Below are 23,915 nucleotides of genomic sequence, written 5' to 3' on the forward strand. Positions count from 1 at the left end.
CACACTATCTAAATGTTCTCAAATTAACTGAAATCTGCAAAAAAAAATTCACAACTTAATCTGCGTCTATCAAGACCTATGGAGTTACGAAGACATGAAGTTTTATTTTAGGAGGGATTCTCATGTCTCTCTTGCACATGTGAACTGGAGTGAATAAATTATGGTGGTGTTATATATATATATATATATATATATATATAATGCTTTGAATAGTACTTTTTAACAGTATTAGTATTTAATTAATACAATTAAATAATTAATGTTTTTATTATAAGTTAAATTATTAAACTTTTACAACTTTTTTGTGGCCAATGACATGGGTTTCCACTAGTTTTGCATACCTTGTAGTTGAAGAGTGGAACACGCACATGACAACTATATACTATCATCTTATACATGACAACTATATACTATCATCTTATACATGACAACTATATGATATGTAATCATTATGGTCTTTCAAAATATTCTTTATATTAAAATATATACAAATTCTTTAAAAAACGAGATTAACTTATATTGTTGGTTGAATTTATTTATATCAGGTATTAAATAATAAGGCTATAAAATGTTTTCTAATTAGTTTGTGTTATACTATGTATACAACTTATTAATTACTAATTTCAAATTAAAATAATCAGCAAAAAAGAAACATTTTACTACAATTAACAAACCTCATATACACATAGATGATATTTATGTATTCATTTATTTTGGTTCTTAGCAATTTATTGCGTTTTTACATCCATTTAAAAAATACATGTAATTTTTTAAGGAAACATCATAATTTGTTAATATTTTATGGTATATTTCATAGACAAAAACACATGTTATAAAACATTTTCAAAACTCTTTTGCTTAATTTAAGTTTCTTGATTTTGAAACAAACACATTCAAGAAACATTTACCTGTCACACATGATAGAATATCCCAAAATTTACGCAACCACATATTCAAGAGTTTTACCAAAAGCTAAGCAATCACGAAGAGCTTCTACAATCGAGTTCCAAACCCTAAAACCAACAAACACACAAGCAAAGGATGCGCATAATCAATCCCTGGACATTCAAACTCTGTTGCCCGAATTCGTTTTAAAACCTGATTCGCCACCGCACTTCGCCGATGGAGCGCTGAGAAACAACCGCATCCACGCATCGACGTCACTTCATGGGCAACGGACAAGCCAACCATCCAACCATCCAACCAACGAACAAGGACGCGTGCAAGAGTGATTGTAATTTGGTGGGCGAGCGGGGGTTTGTGTCGTGGAGCGACTGATGCGGAGTGCAGAAAGGTTTGAGATCGATCCAAGCCAGCGACGCACGTCTCTCTGGTCTCTGGAGGGAGTCGCATGGCGGAAAAAAAGCGGCATGCCGCGAAGAAGCGGCGGGAGACGAGATGGCTGACATGAGGGGGAGTGCGGAAAAAAGCGAGAGACGGAGGGAAGAATCAACAGAATCAGAAGCAGCAGGCGTGGACGCAAGGCGCCAAAGAGAGCGCGGCACTGGAGAACACAGCAACGCGTGGCCATAGTAGCGTCCCACCACCCAATCCCCCCCCCCCCTCGCGTCGACCTCGTCGCACGTTCCGCACTGGGGAGCTCTGCGTCCAGCAGTGCAAGGTGACTGTTCCGCGCAGAATCGCCCCCTTCCTTGGCTCCTGAGATCGAAAGCGCCCCCCTGCCACGTCCACTCGTTCCAGGTTACGTCGCGATGAATCTGTGTTATCCTCGTCGAAAAAATCCTACTCCATTCAATCTCTCATGTGGGTTTGTATAGATATATCACTCCCGGCTCATTTGGGTGAGAAATTGAGAGTTTCACCGCTTTGGAATCCCATCCCTCGGTTGCATAGACACAAGGGGATTCAGTGTAGTGATACGTTGTGCATATTTGGTGTTGCAAGATTTTTGGTTTCTTGATTGTTAGCTATGGCGTCTGCAACAGCGGCTACAATGGCGTCCCTCCTCACGCCTGGGTCTCTCCGACGCGGTTTGGGTAGCCAGGAATCGTCGACCCAATTTGCTCCCCTAGCTGGTCCTCGTAAGACATCAGTTTCGCGTAGGGTGACTGCTAGCGCTAGTGGGAAGAACGACAATGGAGTCGTGGAAGATGTGGATATGGGGAAGCGGGGTATGTTGAAAGGCGTAGCGGGAGCTTTGGCTGCAGTTCTCCCTGCTGTTATCGCGAAGAAAGCTTCAGCAGCTGAGGAGCAGGGCGTAGCGTCTTCCAGGATGTCCTACTCGAGGTTTTTGGAGTATTTGGATATGGACCGTGTGAAGAAGGTTGACTTGTATGAAAATGGGACCATAGCAATTGTGGAGGCTGTATCCCCTGAATTGGGCAACAGAGTGCAACGCGTACGCGTGCAGCTCCCCGGAACTAGCTCCGAATTGTTGTCGAAGTTTAGATCGAAGAATGTAGATTTTGCCGCACACAGCCCACAAGAGGACTCTGGCTCTGTCATTTTGAACCTCATCGGAAATTTGGCTTTCCCCTTGTTGCTCGTTGGAGGTCTGTTCTTCTTGTCTCGTAGATCCCAAGGTGGTATGGGACCTGGCGGTCCTGGGAACCCGATGGCCTTCGGGAAGTCCAAGGCCAAGTTCCAGATGGAGCCCAACACGGGCATTACATTCCAAGATGTTGCGGGAGTAGACGAGGCCAAGCAAGACTTCATGGAGGTTGTGGAGTTCTTGAAGCGGCCTGAGAGATTCACAGCAGTGGGCGCTAAAATCCCAAAGGGAGTGTTGCTGGTTGGACCACCCGGTACCGGAAAGACTCTATTGGCGAAGGCCATCGCTGGGGAAGCTGGAGTACCATTCTTCTCCATCTCTGGGTCTGAGTTCGTGGAAATGTTCGTGGGAGTGGGAGCTTCCCGTGTGAGGGACTTGTTCAAGAAGGCGAAAGAGAATGCTCCCTGCATTGTGTTTGTGGATGAGATTGATGCCGTTGGAAGACAGAGAGGAACTGGAATTGGAGGAGGCAATGATGAGCGTGAGCAGACGTTGAATCAGTTGTTGACGGAGATGGACGGTTTCGAAGGAAACACTGGTGTGATTGTCATTGCTGCCACCAACAGGGCTGATATTCTCGACGCTGCCTTGCTTCGTCCTGGAAGATTCGACAGACAGGTAATGTCATGAAACCATGATTTAAATTTGAACAATCTTCAATCCTCATGGTGTATCTAACTTGCAAGATGTTAGTTTCTTAATGTGGAGACGACGTGGCACAGGTTTCCGTGGATGTTCCGGACGTGAAGGGAAGGACTGACATCCTCAAGGTGCATGCTAGTAACAAGAAGTTCGCCGATGATGTGTCTCTGGATATCATTGCCATGAGGACACCAGGGTTCAGTGGAGCTGACTTGGCCAACTTGTTGAACGAAGCAGCTATCTTGACCGGAAGGAGAGGAAAGACAGCCATCAGTGCTAAGGAGATTGACGATTCAATTGACAGAATCGTTGCCGGGATGGAAGGTACCGTCATGACGGACGGCAAGAGCAAGAGTCTTGTTGCATACCACGAAGTCGGCCATGCTATCTGCGGGTAAGAAACTTGTACAATTCGGGATGTACCGTATGGTTTTTGTTCATATATGCAGTTTTTTCTATGTAGTGGTGGCTTTTGCTGGTTCTTTGTAGTTGGAATAACTGTGAAGTGATATCTTCACTTAGGTCAAAACCATTTGATTTCTGTTTGCTGAAGTGTATGTACTGTGTATTCTGTGCAGGACTTTGACTCCCGGACACGACGCCGTGCAAAAGGTCACCCTCATTCCTAGAGGTCAGGCCCGTGGTCTCACCTGGTTTATTCCCGGAGAAGACCCGACTTTGATTTCAAAGCAGCAAATCTTTGCCCGTATTGTTGGTGCTCTTGGTGGTAGGGCTACCGAGCAGGTTGTCTTCGGTGATGCTGAAGTTACGACTGGAGCGTCCAGTGATTTGCAGCAAGTTACTTCTATGGCCAAGCAGGTGCGTCCCCAAAGTAGGGTTTCATTGTTTAAGTTTCTAAGCCGCATTGATTAACACAGGCACACGGTATTGGAAGATTTTTTATTTTATTTTTATTCTTTATTCTTTATTCTGCAAATCACGAAAGCTTTTTGAGTTTTATGCTTTGTTTGCAGATGGTCACAGTATTCGGTATGTCAGACATCGGCCCATGGGCTTTGATGGACCCTTCATCCCAGGGAGGAGATATGATTATGCGCATGATGGCACGTAACTCCATGTCCGAGAAGTTGGCTGAGGACATCGACAAGGCTGTGAAGGCTATCTCTGACGAGGCCTACGAAGTCGCACTGGGTCACATTAGGAACAACCGCACGGCCATGGACAAGATTGTAGAGGTTCTGCTTGAGAAGGAGACTTTGTCCGGCGCCGAGTTTAGGGCTATTCTTTCGGAATACACAGAGATTCCTGCTGAAAACCGTGTATCAGACAACCAGGCCGCACCTGTAGCTGTTTGAAGTGATCAGAAGCAAGGGTGTTTGTGAACACAATCGTGTAGGTTTTGGAGCATCGACGCTCTTGTATCAGTATTTTGTTACATATGCGGATTTTTTCATGCATGTTCAAATATTTTTGAGAAATGTAAACATGACAAAATAGTTTCTTAGCTCATCTCGCCTCAAATGCTTGACTGTTGAACGGAAAGTTAATTTATGTCCCGCAATGATAATATAGGAGTATAGTGTGGAAACTACGTCGGTGATAGTTAGATTATCACTGAATGGGGTGGACGTAGATACCTTTCAAAGGAGAAACGCGCAATTGTTTCAGCTGAAGTGTGCATGGATGTATCATAATCCTACAGCTTACAGCTTTTGCTGTTAACTAATATTGAAGGAACGATTGAAATTCGCCTCCAGAGTGTTGCTTTAAAGACTTATTTAAAGCAACATGTGTTATGTTTCTAGTACGTGGGTAGAAATGTATTAATAAATACTTAATTAATCAAATAGACTCTTCAATCCTAATATTTTTTTAATTATATAACTTAAAACCATGCTTTTAACAATTCTCCCAATCAAGATCCATTTGTGCAAGTCACAATAATACAATTTGTAAATAGTATGTAATTTGTTATTTTTTGACAAGAAATGTTCATTGAATGTGTAAAAACTTAAGAGATTAAAAGGTTTTTAGATTGCTTGCATCGCAACAATATATTCTATTGGCAATGTAAATAATTAAAAGATCAAACAAAAAAACCAGTCGTACAAAAAAAACACTCATGCTTTTCAATAGAACCTAAATAATGATGTTTAAATTAAAAAAATATATTTAATTGACCCACGCAAATCATAAATTGCCCGAAAACAATCATAAATTGCCAAGATTGAGGCTTTCCTTTCTTTAAAATGAGGACATGGATTGAGTGTAGTATAATATGTGCTATGAAACAACTACAACGTAATATTGAAAGTCTTAGGTGAGGAATTCCACTACACTGAAAAAACAATCAACAATCTCATGCATGAATATTGCTAAACAATCTGTACATAGCACAAAATGTAATTAAAACTACAAACATAAATGAAGATGAATTTGATGTTGGTGTGCAGAGGCCACATTAGATAACCTTACAAAACAAAAAACACATAAGAAAGCATCATACACAAAACATCATATTGTTTACGACCAAGTGCATTAGATGTCCCCAACCTCAGTACATTGTGGTGGAGAAGCAGGGAGAAGGGGGAGGGGGGGGGGGGTTCAGGGACAGACAGGGTTTAAGCCCCATAGATTGATTCCATCTGCTCGCTAAATCCGTGCCGACCCACAAAGCGGAATCTCCATCCAGGTGCAGTAACAGTGACAGAGACACATAAAGACAGTGTGGTTTCGGAGACTGAAGAGTTAGATTGATTGCTGGTTGAGAAGGAGGAGGAGCAGCACGATTTGGAGTTCACCATGCAACTCCTTCATGGCAGAGTCTCGCAGGTTGCCATGCCCAGCCTGCTGAACGCCGTCGTCACAGCCCCTGCAATGCGCCCGAGAGCTCCACTGACTGTGCGAGGTGGGGAAGCGAAGAAGTAGAAGCGCGGAGAATCCCTGATTGCACTTGTCTTTTCTTGTTGGGTCTGTTTTTGTGTGAGTCTTTGCTTGGACTGTGGGTTCTTCGATGATTGCCTTGTGGGTTTAGAGGTTGGAGTTGGATGAGATGGAGGTTTTTTGTGTGTGGGTGGCTTTGAGGTCGCGGGTGGTTGCTTTGCTGCTGCTGCTTCTCTCCCGCCGCTGAAGGGGACGGTTTTGTATGAGGAGCTTACCGATTTTAGTATGTCTTGGTTTTTGTTACGTTGTTGAAGGAGCAGTATACAGTATACATTTTTTTTGTTTGGATTGTAACTAACTTGAGGTGGAATGAAAGACAATGGGCTAATTAGGTCAAGTATTGGATGAGTGGCAGGTGCAGTAAGTGCTGAAGTATCTACGGTCCAAGAGGGTAAGCGAGCTGTTAAATTTCGACCGTGTATCGACATTCACAAGGTTTGTCATGCAATCTGAAATCGTGAAAGCTATAGCTGGTCTAGAGCATATTTCTTGTTGTTCCTTTGAGGTGGTTGATTCATTCATTTTAAATCCAACTGTCATCACCCTTTCAGTGTGGACGATTCTTAGAAGAGGTTGTAAAAATTTGAAGATTGATCGCCATAATGTAGTCAAATATAATCATTGTAGCTCTATTCATCGCTGACGTCTGGTTTTAGGTTTTCCAAGGGAGCTGCAAATGGGTCTGGTTTTGCGTTCTCTTTTTGAAAGCAAAATGTCTTGCATACGATTGAATCTTGGACGATTTGTTGCCGACTTCATATGTAGGGTAAAGTGAAGCAAATTGTAGGATCCACATTGCGGGACCTGCCAGACGATGGTAATTCAGACAATGCTGCTGCTTTGATCACAAACTTTGAGTCACAATTATCCGCAGGAGCTTTTGCTGAAATGTATAAGAATGACGGCTTACTAGGCGGCCACGTTATTATGCTTGGTGCCGACCCAGCCAGCCATGCCGCAGCTTTAGAAGCCCTGAAAGCTTATCCTGGTGAGTGGAGTCGATTTTCATTCCTCTGGTCATCAGTTGGAGGTGAATAGACAAGAGCAATGTTGTATCAAGTGCTGCAGATGGTACGCCGAGGATGGCTAATGGCAATTGTTTCTGATTCTGGTTGATTTTTAGGAGGTTTGCAAATGGGTGGTGGTGTTAATCTTGATAATGCGAGGGGATATTTGGATGCTGGAGCAAGTCATGTCATTGTCACGTCCGTATGTCAACGTTCCCTTGCCCTTCTGCTTGATCCTTGCATTGATATTTCATCATTTTGTAATTCATGTGCTATTGCCAGGAATATTTGGAATACATTCCTCTGTTCATATGTACTTTGTTAAGAGCTCTGGCTTGTCTGTCTAGACGATTTGCATGTTTTTCCTGCGTGTATTAGATTTAGTAGGTGCTAGAAGGATTTATGTTACGCTTCATGCAGTTTGTTTTCAGAGACGGTCAAATGGACGACGAGAGGCTGAAGCAGTTAGTAAAGTTGACAGGGAAAAACAGATTGGTGTTAGATCTGAGCTGTCGAAAGAAGGTATCGCCTGTTCAACGTGCCTCATCTTTCTGTTTATTATTTCCTTCTTATTGTCATTATTGATTATCTATTCAAGTCTTGTTGGAGCGATTGGCGGCTGTATGTTGCTTCTCAAGGACAGATTTTAAAATGCTCCCCCCCCCCCCCCAACTTCCTGTTTTAATTGTCTTGACAAGCAATAGTTGAAAGGGTGTGGTATGCTTCTTTTGTGAACAGGATGGTCAATATATGGTTGTAACAGACCGCTGGCAGCGTTTTAGCGACCTCGTTGTAAACGAGGCCACGTTAGTTATGCTGTCTGCTTTTGCAGACGAATTCTTAGTGCATGGCGTTGACGTGGAAGGGAAAAGGTTAGTTTCTGTTGAGACATAGATTTCCTGTTCAGAATCAACAAATTGACCTTGAGTTCGGTTTTGGAAGGTCTTTTTTGTATGAAATAGATTATACATATGCAATAATATGTTCAGTGTTAGTCTCTTCCTCTATTTATTTGATTGCATATAATAGTTAATTTAAGTAAACGTTACATCTCCAAATAATTGATTTAAGCTCTGAACTTTACTTTACCACTATAGTCTAGTTAAGGGTTTAAAAGCCTTCAAACATTATGGAACCTAAGCAGTGGGCAAGTTTAGCTGCTCATTTAGTTTGATTTATTTTAAAGTTATCGTTGGCAATTTGAGGATTGCATTAGGATCTTGAATTAGGATTGAACCGACTAAGTGGAGCAAATCTTGCAGGCTTGGGATTGATGATGAACTTGTAAAGATACTTGGAAAATATTCACCGGTAAGAAATCGTACGCTACTGCTAAACTAGATTGCATCACTTAGACCGCCCTTCAAAAGCTAGCACAAAATGGCATTTCAATTTTTCATTTTCAACCTCTTGATCAACGACTCACGTGCATAGTGGAAAACGTGAATAGTGAACATGTTCTTCAGTGATTTTACTATTTGACATCATTTCAATGTGATTAATTCGGATCATTCGGTGATATGCGCTTTTTCGGATTCGATAAAATGGTCTTGGATGTATCATGTTTTTTCAGGAGCAAAGTACACATCAATGGCTCCCTAAACTGACGCCTCTCAATGTGGTGTGCTACAGATTCCATGCACATATGCAGGAGGGGTGAACACATTAGCGGATCTTGAGCGTATCAAAGCCGCAGGTAATGGGGTTGTGGACGTCACAGTGGGAAGCGCACTCGACGTATTCGGTGGCGATCTTCCATACAAAGAAGTTGTCGCATGGCATAACAGACAACTAGCCTCTTGTGATGCCTCCAGGGAAGGATCATAAGTAGAGGTATTCTAGGAAACCTTTGAAGCGGCGAAGGCGACAACTTTGATGTAAAGATAAGGCCGTAGAGGAAGCAGTATCTCGTCCTTCTCTGAAGCATCATACACTGGTGCTGAACCCACTGGTGTACATTTTTTGACGATTGCACTTGTGGCGGTTAGGATAAGATTGAATCGACTTTCACCAAAAAGGGACAGAATTATCTTTGGTTACAGTACGGTTCGACACAAAGGTTTGGTGTCGTTCACTCTTCTTTTATTCAAAATATTTCATTACCCCCAGTAAAATATCCACAAAGCATTGTGAACGAAGCAGAGGAGCAAATACTTCTCTAGTTATGCTCAGTTGGCCGAAGTTTTTAATGAACGGTGCTCGTTTCCAACTCTTCCCATGTACTACTATGTGAATGGCAACTCATTAAATTAAAACGGAGAGGGGAGAGGATACTTGTTTATTTTTAATATTGATGATGCCTTTTTCAGGGTTTTAAGTTTCGACTCTGGGGAAGTGTGATACCCGCTTGATTTGCATTTAACTTTATTTAAATAAGAATGTTTTTTTTTTTTTTTTTTTTTTTTTTTTTGAAGCTAAGTGTCATTTAATCAAATTGTGAACTGATTGTAGAGGTTGGTTCCATTTTTGTAATTTCAGCATCCGTCACTTTTTCTGGGAATAAATAAATGAATAAATAATACAAGGAAAACAAGAAGAAAATGACTAGCTTTGACACCAAGGCATTCGTGTATTTTTTTAAAGTACACAGGAATAGAAATGACATTAATAGCTTTTCCGTGTAATATAATGTTGAATCCTGCAATTGTTTCAGCTCATATTCATCAAGAAGGATCAATCTTTTTGGGGAAAAGAAAATAATTTCGTAAGAAAGAATCCGTATCCCAGTTGCCTATTCTCGCAATGAACGATTGCTGCGCGGTGGTCATAAATGTGTTCATGCATATCTCGCAGAGACCGAAAGACTGCTGCTGGTCGTTTCAAAAAGCATAAAAACGCTTGTTCTGCAGACGTTAAGGTCGTAGGGTTACTGCGGTTATAATGTGAAGATGGGATTCCACGGCATTCTAACCTTCGCAGATCACGTCATATCCAACGTGATCATTGAAGCTTCCGGACAGGCATGACAGAGAAAGAAGGCATGATATCTAAATGTTGTAAACAAATTTTATTTTTTCAAAAAAATGCGGTGATCTTCATACTGGCAGATACCCACCACTCCAGCGAATGCATCACGAGAGGGGTGCCAATCGTCTAGAACATACTCACTGTGCTCTTCAGTGACGATATCGAGTCGGCTCCGCTCCTCGCAGACCACTGCAGGTTCCAATCCGTTGATACTCCACTTTGGTCTCTCAGAACTCTTGCACCAAAGCTTACTAACAACTTTGTCGCATTTCCCGCTGTGTGGGTACGGTCGCGCGGAAATCACAGCTGAACGCGCCGAGGCCTTGCAATTGAGCACCACCAGCGCCGTCACCCACGAGCCGGTGACGACGTCCGGTAAGAGAGTGTGTTGCGAAAGCAAAATCGGCGATGCGCATGCTTCAGTGAAGGATCCTAGTGCGTGGTGGTTTGGCCGTGTCAAAAGGAGATAGATTCGATTCTGAGTAAAGGTCGATGAGCTCGTCAAGGCGACCCAGAGCAGCCGGTCGTCCTCGTAAAATCTTCCGCCACATTCTTTTTGCTCAGACAGGAATCCTTGTATTCAATGCAATCAAGTTTCTCACAATTTAGTCTGAATCTTATTGTGCAGCTGCGTTTTGCACACCAAACGCACCTTACGATTAGCGGAGTGCACTTTTACTTGCTTACTGAAATCTCTGATACTAGAACACCTGTAGCTCTAGAACTGCCTGTTGAGTGCTTGTGGCTGATGAGCGGATACGGGTGATGGATCCATCGCTCATTAGAGAACGGCAATGTCTGGAAGCCTCTCTTAGTCATTTTGTGAGACTGGAGAAAGTGATCGAGACGGTGCTCTGAAGCACACTGCTCCTTTTCAGCCGGGATATAGCTTGAGTACCTCACAAATGTGTGTGGAAACGTTGCAATTCAACAACAAATACTGAATAATGAATCTTCAGTGGGCTAGAAACTCTTTGATGAAGAGATCAGTCTTTGTAAAGACATCCTCCCCAGTTTGTATGTAAATAGCATGGATTAGTTTTGCTAGAGTGGTGTGTTACAAGGCTGGAAGCATCACCTGCGTTGTTACAGAAGAATAGCAAAGAATGTGTTGCCCTTTTCAGTTCTGAGTCTTGCGTGAATCATTGGTGAGGCTTCGATCACTCATTCGTATATATATACACATACATATAAAAGTGTGTGCATATATATATATATATATATATATCTTGGTTTGATTGATAGAGGTGATTTAACTTCATCTTGAGAATAACTGCAAAAATTAGGATGATTAATGAAATTGTTTGATCATTGCAGCAATAGTTCAAGTGATTTTTGGAATACAAGGTAAAAGTAAATAAAATGAAATAAAATAATGAAAATAAAATTGAGTAATTAAAATTATAACTTTTTCAGGAAAGATAATCTATTTGGAAAGATTATGTATGTATGATTCTGAAATTCAACAATTTTTGTTTGTACTTGTCTGAACAGCAAAATTTTAGTTTGTTTTTTTTGTCCAATTCTAAACTATAAAATTTTATTAGAAGAACTTTACTCATTTGCCTACTAGAAGAATATATATATATATATATATATATATATATGTATAGATGAGTTTTGTTTTGATAGTTATCTTCATAAAAATTTGAAATATTTTTTAGTCATCAAGTTTTTTTGAAGATAACTATCAATTTTTTTTATGTTTTTAGAATCCAATTACTATGTGATGTAAACATCTTATTCTAATAAAGAAATGGAATACAATAAAGTGTTAAATTATATTATATATAAATATTCTATAATAAATTACTAAGGTTTCAAAATAATAGGAATAAAATGATAACCTTTTTGTCTTTAAATTAATATCATATACAAAGATGAAGATAAGCATTTACAAATTGTAGTATCAAGACCAAAAAAATGCCAATATAAATTAATAATACTTTTTAGTGTTACAATATTCATATAATAGAACAACTTCAATATGATGTGAATTTTTATTCTAACAACATAAAAAAAAAATATACACTATAGATTTTTTTTTGATAGATATGTATATCTCTATATATATATATATATATACTAGCATCAACCTCATGTGTAATACATGGGTTTTTGTTTAAATGACAATGTTTTTGTTCATGACAATGCAATGGATGTCTTTGTTTAAGTTTTATTTGTCTTGTGGATGGTGACCACCAATTAGTCTCTTTCTCAACTATGCCATGAGCACAACTAAGCACACAAAGCTTTGCGCTTCATCCACAATTTCTTGCCTTTGTGCAAGGGCACACTTAACTTAAAGCTTTGTGCATGGACAGTGCGATGCAATGGTTATATAGGGAGGAGTCTAAATATGATCTTGCAAGTATTAATTAAACTAGAGCTAAAGCAAAAAAGATACCATATTTAGTATTACAAGTACTAATTAAACTAGAGTAAAAGCAAAAAAAGATATCATATTTAGCATTGTAAATATATTTTTAAAATGTTGAAAACACATTGTAAACATCATAAACCTTGTAGGAGCAAGTCACATGAGAAAACCTCATTGTTTGAATGAAATTTTCTTGTATTATATAATATATAGCCAAAATAAACTATCTGAAATATTTTTTAAAGTATTCATATTCATATATTCTAGAATCATTCTACAACCTAAATATTTATATAATAAGTTTTGTTGTTATTAAGAAGTATTAACATCCTCTTTTTATTAGACAATATACATTAAACGAAAGCCATGTTTTTATTAATATACAATAAGTTAAAAGTCAAAAGTCAAAAAGCATATTTTTTTAAAAACTTTTTCCATTTGCGGGTGTCACTTTGTAGCTTTGGTTCTGGCCGGGGAGGACTGCAACGATGACACAGGACAGGAAAAAGTGTGTATACAGTCTTTCATAAAATGAAAACTTCCGTTGCCGGGACTCGAACCCGGGTCGCTCGGGTGAGAGCCGAGTATCCTAACCATCTAGACTACAACGGATGCGGACGACTTCCGAACCGCCGCTGCCGATGAACGGGGAAATAGCGTCACGCTAGTAATCCCATCCACCAACCGTGCCACTTCGGCACCTCGTCCTACCCTCCCAACATGTTCGCAGGAGATTACCTGGCGGATCACGAAAACCGGGGCGACACGAGATGTGCGAAAGGAGGATTTGTGCGAAACCACGATGTCGCACAACACCCTCCCCCCAAACTGGCCGCAGCCTTTCACCTTTCCAAGTGTGGTGAACACCAAATGAGATACTTAAGCTGTTTCTTCACTGGTGGGGTTGCATGAAATGAGTCGGTATTCCACACAAATTGCCGAATATTTCAAAGGAAAAAGAGAGGAAGAAAGGAAGAAACTTGCAGATATAGATGGACACCGATGTCTGTTCGGAGTGTAACCAAGTGTATTGATGGATGTGTTCGTAACTATTGGCTACAATTTGAAATAAATGATCCAAGGGACCAAAATATGCTAGAAAACACTGCAACTAATACCACATCTAAAACGACAGAGCTTATATTGCAAACAGATTGAAGTCGTCACACCTGTCATAGTATATTGGACTGCCCTCCAAACAGGAAGCAAGTTCGTAAGTCCTTGCAAAGATTAGTGTACCTTCCGCCGCTCCTCAGGTTTATCTGAAGCCAACTTGTAGATCCAAAAGGCCTGATTCATTTTAAAATGCACACACACACACACACGAATGACGTATTGAGCCCAAGAAAGTGCACTGAATATGTCAAGAATTTTATTTGCAACACTCAGTGGAGTCTAAAAAATTAATTCAAGAACTCCATTGCTTCCTCTACTCTGTTGAATTTTCAAACGCAAAAGTACCTACACGCTGAAAAATGAGAAACCCTTATTATCTTAACGGCAAGTCAAACAATCAGCAACCTGGGTAATAGTATATCCGAGCAAAGGGTGATTGCAACGGAGTATACGTCATCACCAGTTCAATTTTCCCACAAAACTAATGATACTGCCAGCTAAAAGGTATTTCAATAAAATAGACGGCACGTTAGAGCTCGGTATCAAGCCAAGAAAAAAAACTCAGGAGAGGGTTTAAAAACTTGGCGATGTATAATAGAGCATGGGGAACGACAAGCACCGGTGGATTGCGACGAAGGAGCTAGATCATACTCCTAAAACACGAAACAGAGCCCAGTATGACCTTTTCATTAGGTCAATATACTGAAAAACCTAACATCGTCGTCAACTCCACAAGCAAGTGCATGGCACATTGGAAAGGTGCATGAAATGAGGCACCCATCAGAAACCCACAAATTGAAAGCGTTCGCAGAGCACTCACCAGGGCGAAGAGATGCGCTACGACGAGAGCCGATACAATGAGCGGCACCCACGACAGCGACCCTGGGGTCTGAGAAGTAGAGCCGGGATTGAATGCTCCATGCTGCGCCATCGAAAATCTCTCTCGCTCTCTCTCTCACCCCCTTCACCTCCTTCGCAAGGTTCAATCAAATCGCACAAGCACTACAAATCCAATCCAATCCAACCAATCAAGCGTCCGTAGTCTGGCGTATCAATCGGCGCACCATCCCCAAGACCTGAATCGATCAATCACTCCCCCGCTCGCTCTAGCTTTCGCTTCTGCGACGCAAAATGTTTGTTCTCGCACACGTTGTTCCCGCCCATCTTTTACGTTGTTTTCTGACTTTTCTTTCTTCGAAGTACTTTATTTTCCATTTCCTTGATTTTTCCTTTTCCATGACGAGATTGCTTGCCTGTCAAGATTTCATTCGATGGATGAGATTTCGCTCATTAATTTTAAATTTTAAATTCTGAAATTTTATTGAATTTTATACAAACGCTGTTTTGATGTGCCTACATTTATTTTAAAGTCAAATTTTGAAAGTTTGATAAAATATTTAGTGTGGTTTATCTGACTAACTATTTGTAAAATGAGTTAATTTCTCTAAGTTGAGAAACTGTGTGTTTCTCATAGAAATAGAATCTCATTCTGTATGAAAGGGAGTATTTTCAAATAAGGTTTTGTTACTATTTTTAGTGTAGATAAAAAAGAAATGTGCCACTTTTTTAATATACAAAATACTTACTAAATGTTTTTGTAGAAAGTTGATATGATATATTTTTCCATGTATTTATTCAATACTCTTGTAAATTAGTACACAAAGCATATTGTGTGTGAACTTCTGATAACCAAGCTATCTTATATAATAGATAATTTTTCATCGAAAAACACAAAGTTGAATAAAACAAGACATATCAAAACATGACATCCCGAGATCAAGACAGTAGCTGAAATAAGCAAATAAATGCAATAAATATTAATAAATCGATATAAATTAAACAATACCAAGTACTCTGTTTATATTTCTTGTGGGATTGTTACAGTTAAATACGTTTTATATTGTATTTCAATTTGAAAGTGATTTGTTCAACAAGAAATTCCCTTGTCACTTACATCATACCCACAATTTACTTTAAGCACAAGTAACTACCATTTAAATTAATTTATGTGGTTGTATTCAAATGCTACGATGTGATTTCGAAGAATGACCATTTAGTACAACACAATTCATCTTTAAAATAAATACAAATGTAAATATAACTTACTAATGAACTATTAAAATATTCTACATTTATGAAATATTTAAAGAATAAATCAATATAATTATTTTCAAGAATGAGAAAGGTTCATATCCACAAACCTATATTGAAGCATCAAATAAATAAATAAAATTAATTGTTGTAAGTGAATAGAAACAACAAACTTCTACACAACATTTTGAATAATCAAAAAAATAATAAATAATTCATCTTTGCCATTTATAACCTATAACTAAATGTTTATCACACGTGTTTCTTTATAAGAAATATTACATAAAAATTGGTTTTTTTTAATGTGTTTATGACAATGAAAGTAGACCAATTTACAAAATGAACCTATTTTATGCAAAAAATATTTTTAACATGCAAAAGAAAAATTATAATAACGAAATAATTGCACTCCTTCAATAAATATATATGTCAAAAAAAAAATTGTTATAATGTATATAGAATATTGTTAGCCGAAAAGGGGATTTGTTCCAAAGAAATAAGCAATTATGTTATAATTTGATAAAATTTGAAACAGGCAATCATAATAAAAATTTAAAAAATGATTTTCAAAAAATCATTCTCTTGTCAAATTCTCTTGATAAAATAATGGCAAATATATATATATATATATATAAATTTCCCTCAAAGTGTTAAGCATGCATTCCAAGTATTCCCTCCCACTCTGATCATCAACCCGATTCAAAATCGTTGCCTCCAGATGTGTTTTCCACATTTTAAAATTTGAGGGATCTAACAAAGTATGAAAATTTTAAGTTTGTAAGAATACTTACAAACAGTGAATATGAGATCCAAAGTAAAAAAAACTTTTTTCTATCAACCTCAGTTTTTATTGTTTTTTGAAGGTGTATTAAATCTAATGGATGTATGCATAAATCACAAGACTCCAATATTTCTTGGTGGCTTGTACTTTGAATGGTATTGAACTTATTGGAACATGTAACTATATTTTTATGAATTTTGCATTAAACACGAACTTTAAAACTAATTTTTATGAAGAAACGAATCAATCGGTTTTCGAAAATGTCAAACACACAATTTTTTGATTATAATGCAATAATTTTTTAGGTTCTAAATTCTAGTTCGAGACAGACAAGAGGTTAGTCTAAAAATCTAACAAAATGATAATTAAGTATGATTTTTTTTGCATTTATCATAAAACACATCAATCAGTTAAGTGATTAACGCATAATAAAAATTTCCATGCATTCAAGAACTGTGAGACAACCCATTATCGTCTGAAGAAGAAACATCAGAGTAATGTGTCTGTGAGAATGTTTACATTTATACATGTACACGTCCCAATTGTAGATAATAATCAAACTTGGGTTTGGGTTCGAAACAACACCAGCAAAACAAATTCAGTAATCAGAATCTATATTTTATACAAAAGGACAACTTCTTATAACTTTCAAATATCACACACCCCATATCCTTTCACGTATCCTAACAAACTTACATATCCCATATAACGCTCAATAGCGCAGTGAATGCGTAAAGTTTTTTTTTTTTTTTTTTTTTTTTTTTTTTTAACAACACAACAATACAAATGCAAGCAACAACAGCAGACTGCAAATTCACAAAGAATAGTCAATCTCGGGAGAGCCAAGTGGCAAAAAGCATGAGTATCTTTCACCATCCCGATGAGAATTCTATGAGTGCACGTAAGAACAATCAGCTCATGTCAGATATGGTTAAGACACAGTCTTCGCAACGAGTACAGACAGATCCTTTTCACAACAGCAAGCCTCATATCGTGAATAATCACAATATTGCACCCCCCCCCCAAACCCAGGCTCGTGATGAGCAGACCGTGACACAATCAGGTTACGAGACGAGGTTGGTTTTCAAGTATAAGCTTGTCGAGTACAATTCAGAGACGTTGCAACATGACACAAGGCCAGGCCGACTGCCACGACCGATGAGAGTCTGGAAGAGTCTAGGTTTCAGAAACGGTCAGCCTAACTATGATACATGAGCCACTGATGGCACTGCACCGAGGTCCAAGACTCCGGTTCAGGCATCCTCATCAGGGGCCAAGTCATGTATCACATGCAAGTCTCGGATTCAGAGAAACAGTCAACTAGATGAATCGTTCTCTCATTACAATTGCACACGAGGTGAAAAATCTCCGGCACTCCACGCCAACGCTAGAATCCAAGTCAACCTTCTGCTCGGCGTGGTGACATGAGCATTCTTCGGGGAAGGTGGAGTCAGTGAAAGGACGCGGGGGAAGAAGAGCAGAGAGCACGTTTGGTCATCGGCGCTCAAAGCACATAGTGCCCGTTTTTCTCACACTGTTTCTAGTGACCAAACCTTAGCCCGATGATGACCAGCTTCCCACTAACCCGAGAGCTCAGTGGTTGATGACTTAGCTTGCACCCACCTTGACAGATTTCTGGCACGGTTTGCCGGAGTTGAATCTCAAATTCGGACCATGAGTAGCTCCTTCTCCATCTAAGTGAAATTAGACCCCTCCCACTGTTTATTACTTCCACGCAGGATGGTGTCCGTTCTGCACATTGCTTGCGAATTCAGCTATGCATACCAGGACAGGCGATTTGCAAAAATTGTGCGGTAAGCTCGCAGATAGACCAAGAGTAACAACGCACGTTACAGAGCTGATAGTCTCTCCATAGTTCATGATCGTATGTACCTGACTAAAACTTGAGAACAACCCTCCATTCGTGAATGCATTCGGATGGTGATTCGCGGGATGTGGAGGCCAATCTGCAGCACCGCCATTGACGTCAGTCTGCTCAGATTGTTGATGATCACGCGTGACAGTATTCTCGGAGACGGCTTCGGCGGCACTGCTAGAGGTAGCAAAGCCCATGCTGCCTTCCACCTTGGCTTTCTTTTGTTGATCCTCGATGTACTGGCCATTCGGCTGCTCCAAAGACATCTCGTGCATGGTCAATCCACGGCTGGCGGCCGCCATTCCCATCTGCCGAAGCGATTCTAATGCTCCCGGTTGCGGTCCAGCGGGGAAATAAGCCGCCGCTGCTGGATTTGCTTCACCGTTGCTACCTGGTTCCCGAATACTGAGCGGTGCAGGCATGAGTGACGCCGAGGAGTTTGTTTGCTGCTCCATGAAATCCTGGGTGGGCTCTGGACGCTCGGACTGCATCGTCCAGTGCAAGAATGACGGAGTTCCTCCCATACCCGCTTGCTGTTGCTGCTGCTGTTGCTGTTGTCGCAATGCCATCATCTAAACAGGCAGAAATAAACAAAAACCTTAGTCAGTCATTCATGGTATTAATTGCAAACAGATCGTGTTCCAGAACACCTTGGTCAGTTTGCCAACAATACAGGAACTGTTCGCACCTGTAGACTGTTTCCAAGAAATTCGTGTTGCTGCCGTTGCAGGGCATTTGCAGTCTGATAAGCACTGCTCACGTAGTTCTGCGCAACACCAATTTCATACGTCCACCATTATATACTTTGAGTATGTTGTGGTTTGACTAGCTGTTCTTACAAGGAGAAAATGTGTTCAAGTACCTTTCTGGCCCGTACTCGCTCTAGTGCTTGCTCTAATTCAGTTTCCATATTCGCCAGCTGCTGAACAGAAGTCACGCCCTGAAGAAGTTGTTCATCGGCCAAGTACAGCCTACAGAAAACACCCTAGTAAGTCAGTTATAGACAGATTCAATTCCGATACAAAATTTCGTAGTTCGCTGTGATTAAGGATTACGAGCTAACTCAGATTCTAGTGAACAAAAGAGAACTTAGACACTCAAGTCAATAGCTGATTAACGACATTGTACCTTGCTCGTTGTTGTACCAATTCTTTTTCTTGTTGTGCTTTCTTCAGCTCCTGTTGCAGCACCTGCACAGAGTGAACCATGATGAATTTAGAGGCAGCAGTTCATCACCATAAAAAATATTCTAAGCGATAGATGCAGGTAATCGAATCTGACAAGATACAGGGTGTCTTGAATGATGTGGACAATGTGACGTTACAGGGATGAGACTTGCCTCAGCCTCGTAAGAACTTGATTTACTGCAATGTCCACAAAAACCAACAACCACAAGTCAGAATCGTAGTTTGCACTGCTCAGTGCGGGACCGTGCCACCTGGATCATCAGGTAGATCGGAGAAGACTGCAAGAGTATAGAACAGACGCGCTTGAGATAAATGCCGAGAAACTATTGTGAACGCAAAGATGACAAAATGAACCTAAAAAATGGCTTGAATTTATGGAGGATTGGCAACAACGCTAACCTCCCGGACAAGAGCTGCTGATTCGAAACAAGATCCTTCTCTCCAGCAAGTTTTTTCAATGCCTTGTGTAGATACTGCGCTCACGTGCAAGAGGTGACCACTAATTAGCCGAGCATCAAAAAACAAACACCCCACTATCTATCAATTGTTGCGAACATGATACTTTTGATTGAGTAGATGAAGATCAATGCTTCTGTTGATGAAAGTAGGACACCCAACCCAAAGACTTACCTCCAAATTTTCGATCTTCCTGAAATGATGCCGAAAAAGCCCCATGCCAACGGCACGCAGTGTCAACCCAGGAAGATAATCATGAGAATGCAATTGAATCACGTGAAAACAACTGTTCTAGAATACAAGGTATATTCAAGACTTACAAATTAGAAATCCCAATCAGTAGGAAAACAAATTCAGCACATTCCTACAACTAATGCTGGTCACGACATCAATACACTGAGAGGAAGGATACACACCTAGTGTACTTGCTGCGGTCATGATGCATCTGATTGTTTGCGAAGCGAGTCAACATATCCTCAAAGCTGCCCCACCACACAAACCACTTGCTGATCCACTATGTGCAAAAGCAGTATATAAAGAAAATTGCTATAAAATTGGTACGTGTAAGACGGTCTGGGAGAAGAAAACCGCAGTCTAGAGAACTAGAATGATTTCGAAGTGAGAAGGCCAGTGGAATTCACTATACCTCTTATTCCTCTCGTGCATAGGCAAATTTGCAAACCGAGCAATGACTTCTTCAATGCTGCAAGTCACAAGCTCACAAACCATTAGCAGCCGCCAAACTGGTAGCGATGAGGCAGTTGACTTATCTAGAGAAAATTAAAAACTAGAACATTCCTGATCGAAACCTGAGCAAGGATTCTAGGGCTCCACTGTGAAAGTAGGAAATATTCCTAGTCGCCGTAGAAACTATAAATGCGGTTGGCTGAGGCTACTGAGAACCAGAGACAAGACCTTGAACTATATTAGGGAGGCGCATACAACCACAACTCACGTAATCAGTGTAGCTCCGACGTGTCCCAGTCTAACTCTCAGTGTCTAGGTTGCATGATTGAGGGAGCACTAGGTCATTTTAAATGATCACAAAGATGTTCAGTTCATGAGTCCCTAGAAGTCACATAAGTAATGGGTTAGTGGATCCCACCTGCAATTGCAATACTGAGTGAGCTTTCCGGAAGGCGAGAACATGATAAGCGCCAGATCAATATCGCACAGCACTGACAGCTCGTAAGCTTTCTTAATGAGCCCATTGCGTCGCTTGGAGTATGTGACCTGTCTGTTGGTCGGGTTCTCTATCTTCTTGATCTCCAGCTTAACCCTCCCCATCTCAGCAACCGCTCGCTAAACCCGTTCTCTTCTCCCTGATAATTTGTATATAAAAATAAATAAATAAATAAATAAAATTGTGCAACCCTTCCAAATTCTCCCACCTCCTGAACACCGAAGGCTCCCTGTGTCTACGCCTTAACTCCCTCGGCACCCGCTGCCCACTAAAACGTCCTCCCAAGCATGCGACCACCGCTCGATATCCAATTGCAGATTCCGCAACCTAGTAACCACGCGCCGGGTTCTAACTAGACAGCGTTGACGTGAGTGCCAGCACACAGCACACTCCACGTAATTCTCATGACCACGCAAACGCTCGCTGGACCATCCCTACAATCCACTTCACTACAGAATCCGTGCCTTCAACGTCCGAAATCTCTCCTGCAAACGTGCACAAGACGCACAACGTGTTGGCGATAAACCCCCCCCTTTGTCCCTACCCCCCGCCTCCCCAACCAGTTTGTGTCGACACGCTCGGGAGAAAAACTGCGACCCCAACGACGAGAAAGAGAATCGTAGCGTTATTGGAAACTTACTTCAACACACCACAGCTCATCTCTCGAGGCTAGCAGCCCGGCGAACTGAGGCCTCTGCTCTGTAGACCCAAGGAACGGTATTTCGGGGCCCTGCCGATTGATGAGAGGACGATTGTGCTTACATCCGGTTCTGTAGCGGATAAAGTCGAGCCTCCGCTTCTTCGGCCTCCGGTGATCCCCCGAGGGTCGAGCTTCTCCCTATCCCCACCCCCTACGAACACCTATCAGTCCACACCGTCTACAGTGCTGCTTGCGAGCACCTTTCCATTTGGCCACTGAACCCAAGGGCCACTGTTTCCTTCTTGCGTTTCTCCCAGTCGTCTTCCACTTGCCGATCCCCTCCCCACCACCGCTCCCCTCTCGTGCGCGCGGGTCATAACCACTCCCTACCCTCCGATATCTAGCAAAGCCTACGTGAAGGATCAAGGCTGGACGGATGTTGAATCGCCGTTCCGGGTACCAGCACCGGAGCGTGTCCATCGGCGCCCACCATGTACTGCAGAGCAGAATGTGATGATGTATGTTCCCGTTTTATTTATTTTTCACTTTTACTTAAGTCAACCAGCTGTACTGTCTGTCGCATCCTTCGTCGCTTACTTCGCTTACCCCAGTTCATGCTTTCTTATTCTTCTGAAAGCCCGATCCCATGACACAGCCCCAGTTCAACTCTGGATGTTGGATTCCAAAGGTCAGAACCTTGCTTACTGACTTTCGTTGACTCGTTGTATTATATGTTAAAAATCAGGTGCAGCGGGGGAGAGCTTATCCACTTGTCTCATACGCCTCGGCTTGGATTGATGTTCCCCCAGTCTGACCGATCAGTTCACTCACCGAGCCCATGGAGTTTTTTTTTTTTTTTTTTTTTTTTTTTTTCCTTTATTGTATTTATTGTATTTATTTTCTTTTCTCCTTCTTTTCGCTTAGAATTCATGGCCACCGAATCTCGCAAACTAGCCCTTACAGGAAGCGTATGTCGTAAACGACATGTGTGAGTGAAGTGAATTGTGGGTGCTGTCACTGCAAAAAAATTAAGAAACTAAGATGGTCTTAGTGTTTGCCTACTTGTTTATAGTAACTTTGATTGAAACTAAACAAATTAAATCATTAAACTTCTCAGTTAAAATCTCACTGCAGGCATTATTATTTTGTTTCGTATGTGTGTATATATGTGTATGTAAAATTGACAGTGAAGGATAAAAGTAAGCTACATCAAGGATATTTCAGCGGGAATATTGACCGCTGTATTTCTTCAAAAATGATGTTCCTCTTTAAATGATGGGAAAATGGAGCCTTGCTCTGTTCGGGTTTGCTCAACTACAACCTTCCACTTTTCATGATTCTTTTTCTTTTTATCATTTAATTTTTTTACTTTAATATTTTTTCAAATTTTCTTTGCTATGTTCTTGAATGCATACAATTTAGATATTCATGAACATACACGGTATTAGGTTATGAAATGGTTTGCATGTAACAAGGAGTTTATTTTTTTATAATTTTATATTAAATAATCATGTTTGAGTTTGATGATTGTTTCAATACCCTAGACAATTAATAAATAAGTGAACGAATTTGTCTAGAGTGAGGATTGGTTTAGTTTCGTACCACAAATGTTTTTATTTATATAAGTGTTTTTAAATGCTTAAATTCTAAATTTGGCAGTTGTATGTTTATATCTATCTGCATATATATATATATATACACACACACACACATACAATTATAAGTATGTTATTATTCAGATAGATAGGTGGATATATTGAGTTCATGAACTTTGAGTATGTATTGTTTGTGCTCGGAAAACTCCATGCAAGGAACTGATCCCCAGGAGACATCGACAGACACTGCGAAGCCCATCTGGACAGACAACGACTCTCTGGAGGCCAGTGGGCTCCGTTTTCGGCAAGATTCACGGTTGCCAGGACATCGATTAGCAGCGAAAGACGTCTCGCAACTCCGCACAAGAGCGCGAACTCTGCGACTTTATCATCCACCTCGGAATTGTATCGCACAAGGCTGAAGGTGGCAGGTGAGGCCCATGGTGGCCGAGGTATCCTCCACCTTACACAGGTCATCCAGACAGATCCTTGGCAGAAATCCAGACGACTTTCCTTTGCGCATTCTCGCGTATCTTTGCACTTATGTGCCTCACTACAGTTGTGGTTCCCAGGGCCGG

General features: G+C 40.7%; 3 protein-coding genes, 1 long non-coding RNA gene and 1 other non-coding gene across 5 annotated transcripts; 2 read left to right on the top strand and 3 right to left on the bottom strand.

Annotated features, from left to right (window-relative positions):
- Positions 1-1,818: 1,818 nt before the first annotated feature.
- On the top strand, positions 1,819-4,622 carry LOC112289611 (ATP-dependent zinc metalloprotease FTSH 2, chloroplastic). The gene is made up of 4 exons (XM_024534953.3): positions 1,819-3,130; positions 3,235-3,548; positions 3,733-3,973; positions 4,129-4,622. The coding sequence occupies exons 1-4, from the start codon at positions 1,931-1,933 to the stop codon at positions 4,468-4,470; spliced, it is 2,097 nt and encodes a 698-aa protein (XP_024390721.1). The 5' UTR covers positions 1,819-1,930; the 3' UTR covers positions 4,471-4,622.
- A 1,251-nt stretch (positions 4,623-5,873) lies between these two features.
- LOC112289245 (1-(5-phosphoribosyl)-5-[(5-phosphoribosylamino)methylideneamino] imidazole-4-carboxamide isomerase HISN3, chloroplastic) lies at positions 5,874-9,277 on the top strand. The gene is made up of 8 exons (XM_024534314.3): positions 5,874-6,023; positions 6,414-6,493; positions 6,824-7,046; positions 7,182-7,267; positions 7,486-7,587; positions 7,804-7,937; positions 8,328-8,376; positions 8,698-9,277. Exons 1-8 carry the CDS (start codon positions 5,918-5,920, stop codon positions 8,890-8,892), a joined length of 975 nt encoding a protein of 324 aa, XP_024390082.1. The 5' UTR covers positions 5,874-5,917; the 3' UTR covers positions 8,893-9,277.
- A 3,674-nt stretch (positions 9,278-12,951) lies between these two features.
- Positions 12,952-13,024, bottom strand: TRNAE-CUC (transfer RNA glutamic acid (anticodon CUC)). The gene has a single exon. It is a non-coding gene; the product is annotated as a tRNA-Glu (tRNA).
- A 393-nt stretch (positions 13,025-13,417) lies between these two features.
- Positions 13,418-14,623, bottom strand: LOC112289379 (uncharacterized). The gene is made up of 2 exons (XR_002971851.3): positions 14,349-14,623; positions 13,418-13,702 (listed from the first exon to the last, which is right to left on the bottom strand). It is a non-coding gene; the product is annotated as an uncharacterized LOC112289379 (long non-coding RNA).
- Positions 14,624-17,464: 2,841 nt separating this feature from the next.
- Positions 17,465-21,874, bottom strand: LOC112289918 (uncharacterized). The gene is made up of 12 exons (XM_024535658.3): positions 21,743-21,874; positions 21,025-21,241; positions 20,566-20,622; positions 20,336-20,401; positions 20,094-20,112; positions 19,863-19,936; positions 19,616-19,640; positions 19,405-19,466; positions 19,139-19,247; positions 18,965-19,042; positions 18,294-18,848; positions 17,465-18,152 (listed from the first exon to the last, which is right to left on the bottom strand). The coding sequence occupies exons 2-12, from the start codon at positions 21,204-21,206 to the stop codon at positions 18,126-18,128; spliced, it is 1,254 nt and encodes a 417-aa protein (XP_024391426.1). The 5' UTR covers positions 21,207-21,241; positions 21,743-21,874; the 3' UTR covers positions 17,465-18,125.
- Positions 21,875-23,915: the final 2,041 nt, after the last annotated feature.

This window comes from Physcomitrium patens, chromosome 12, assembly GCF_059467195.1.
Source record: "Physcomitrium patens ecotype Gransden chromosome 12, ASM5946719v1, whole genome shotgun sequence".
NCBI classification, from domain to species: Eukaryota; Viridiplantae; Streptophyta; class Bryopsida; order Funariales; family Funariaceae; genus Physcomitrium; species Physcomitrium patens.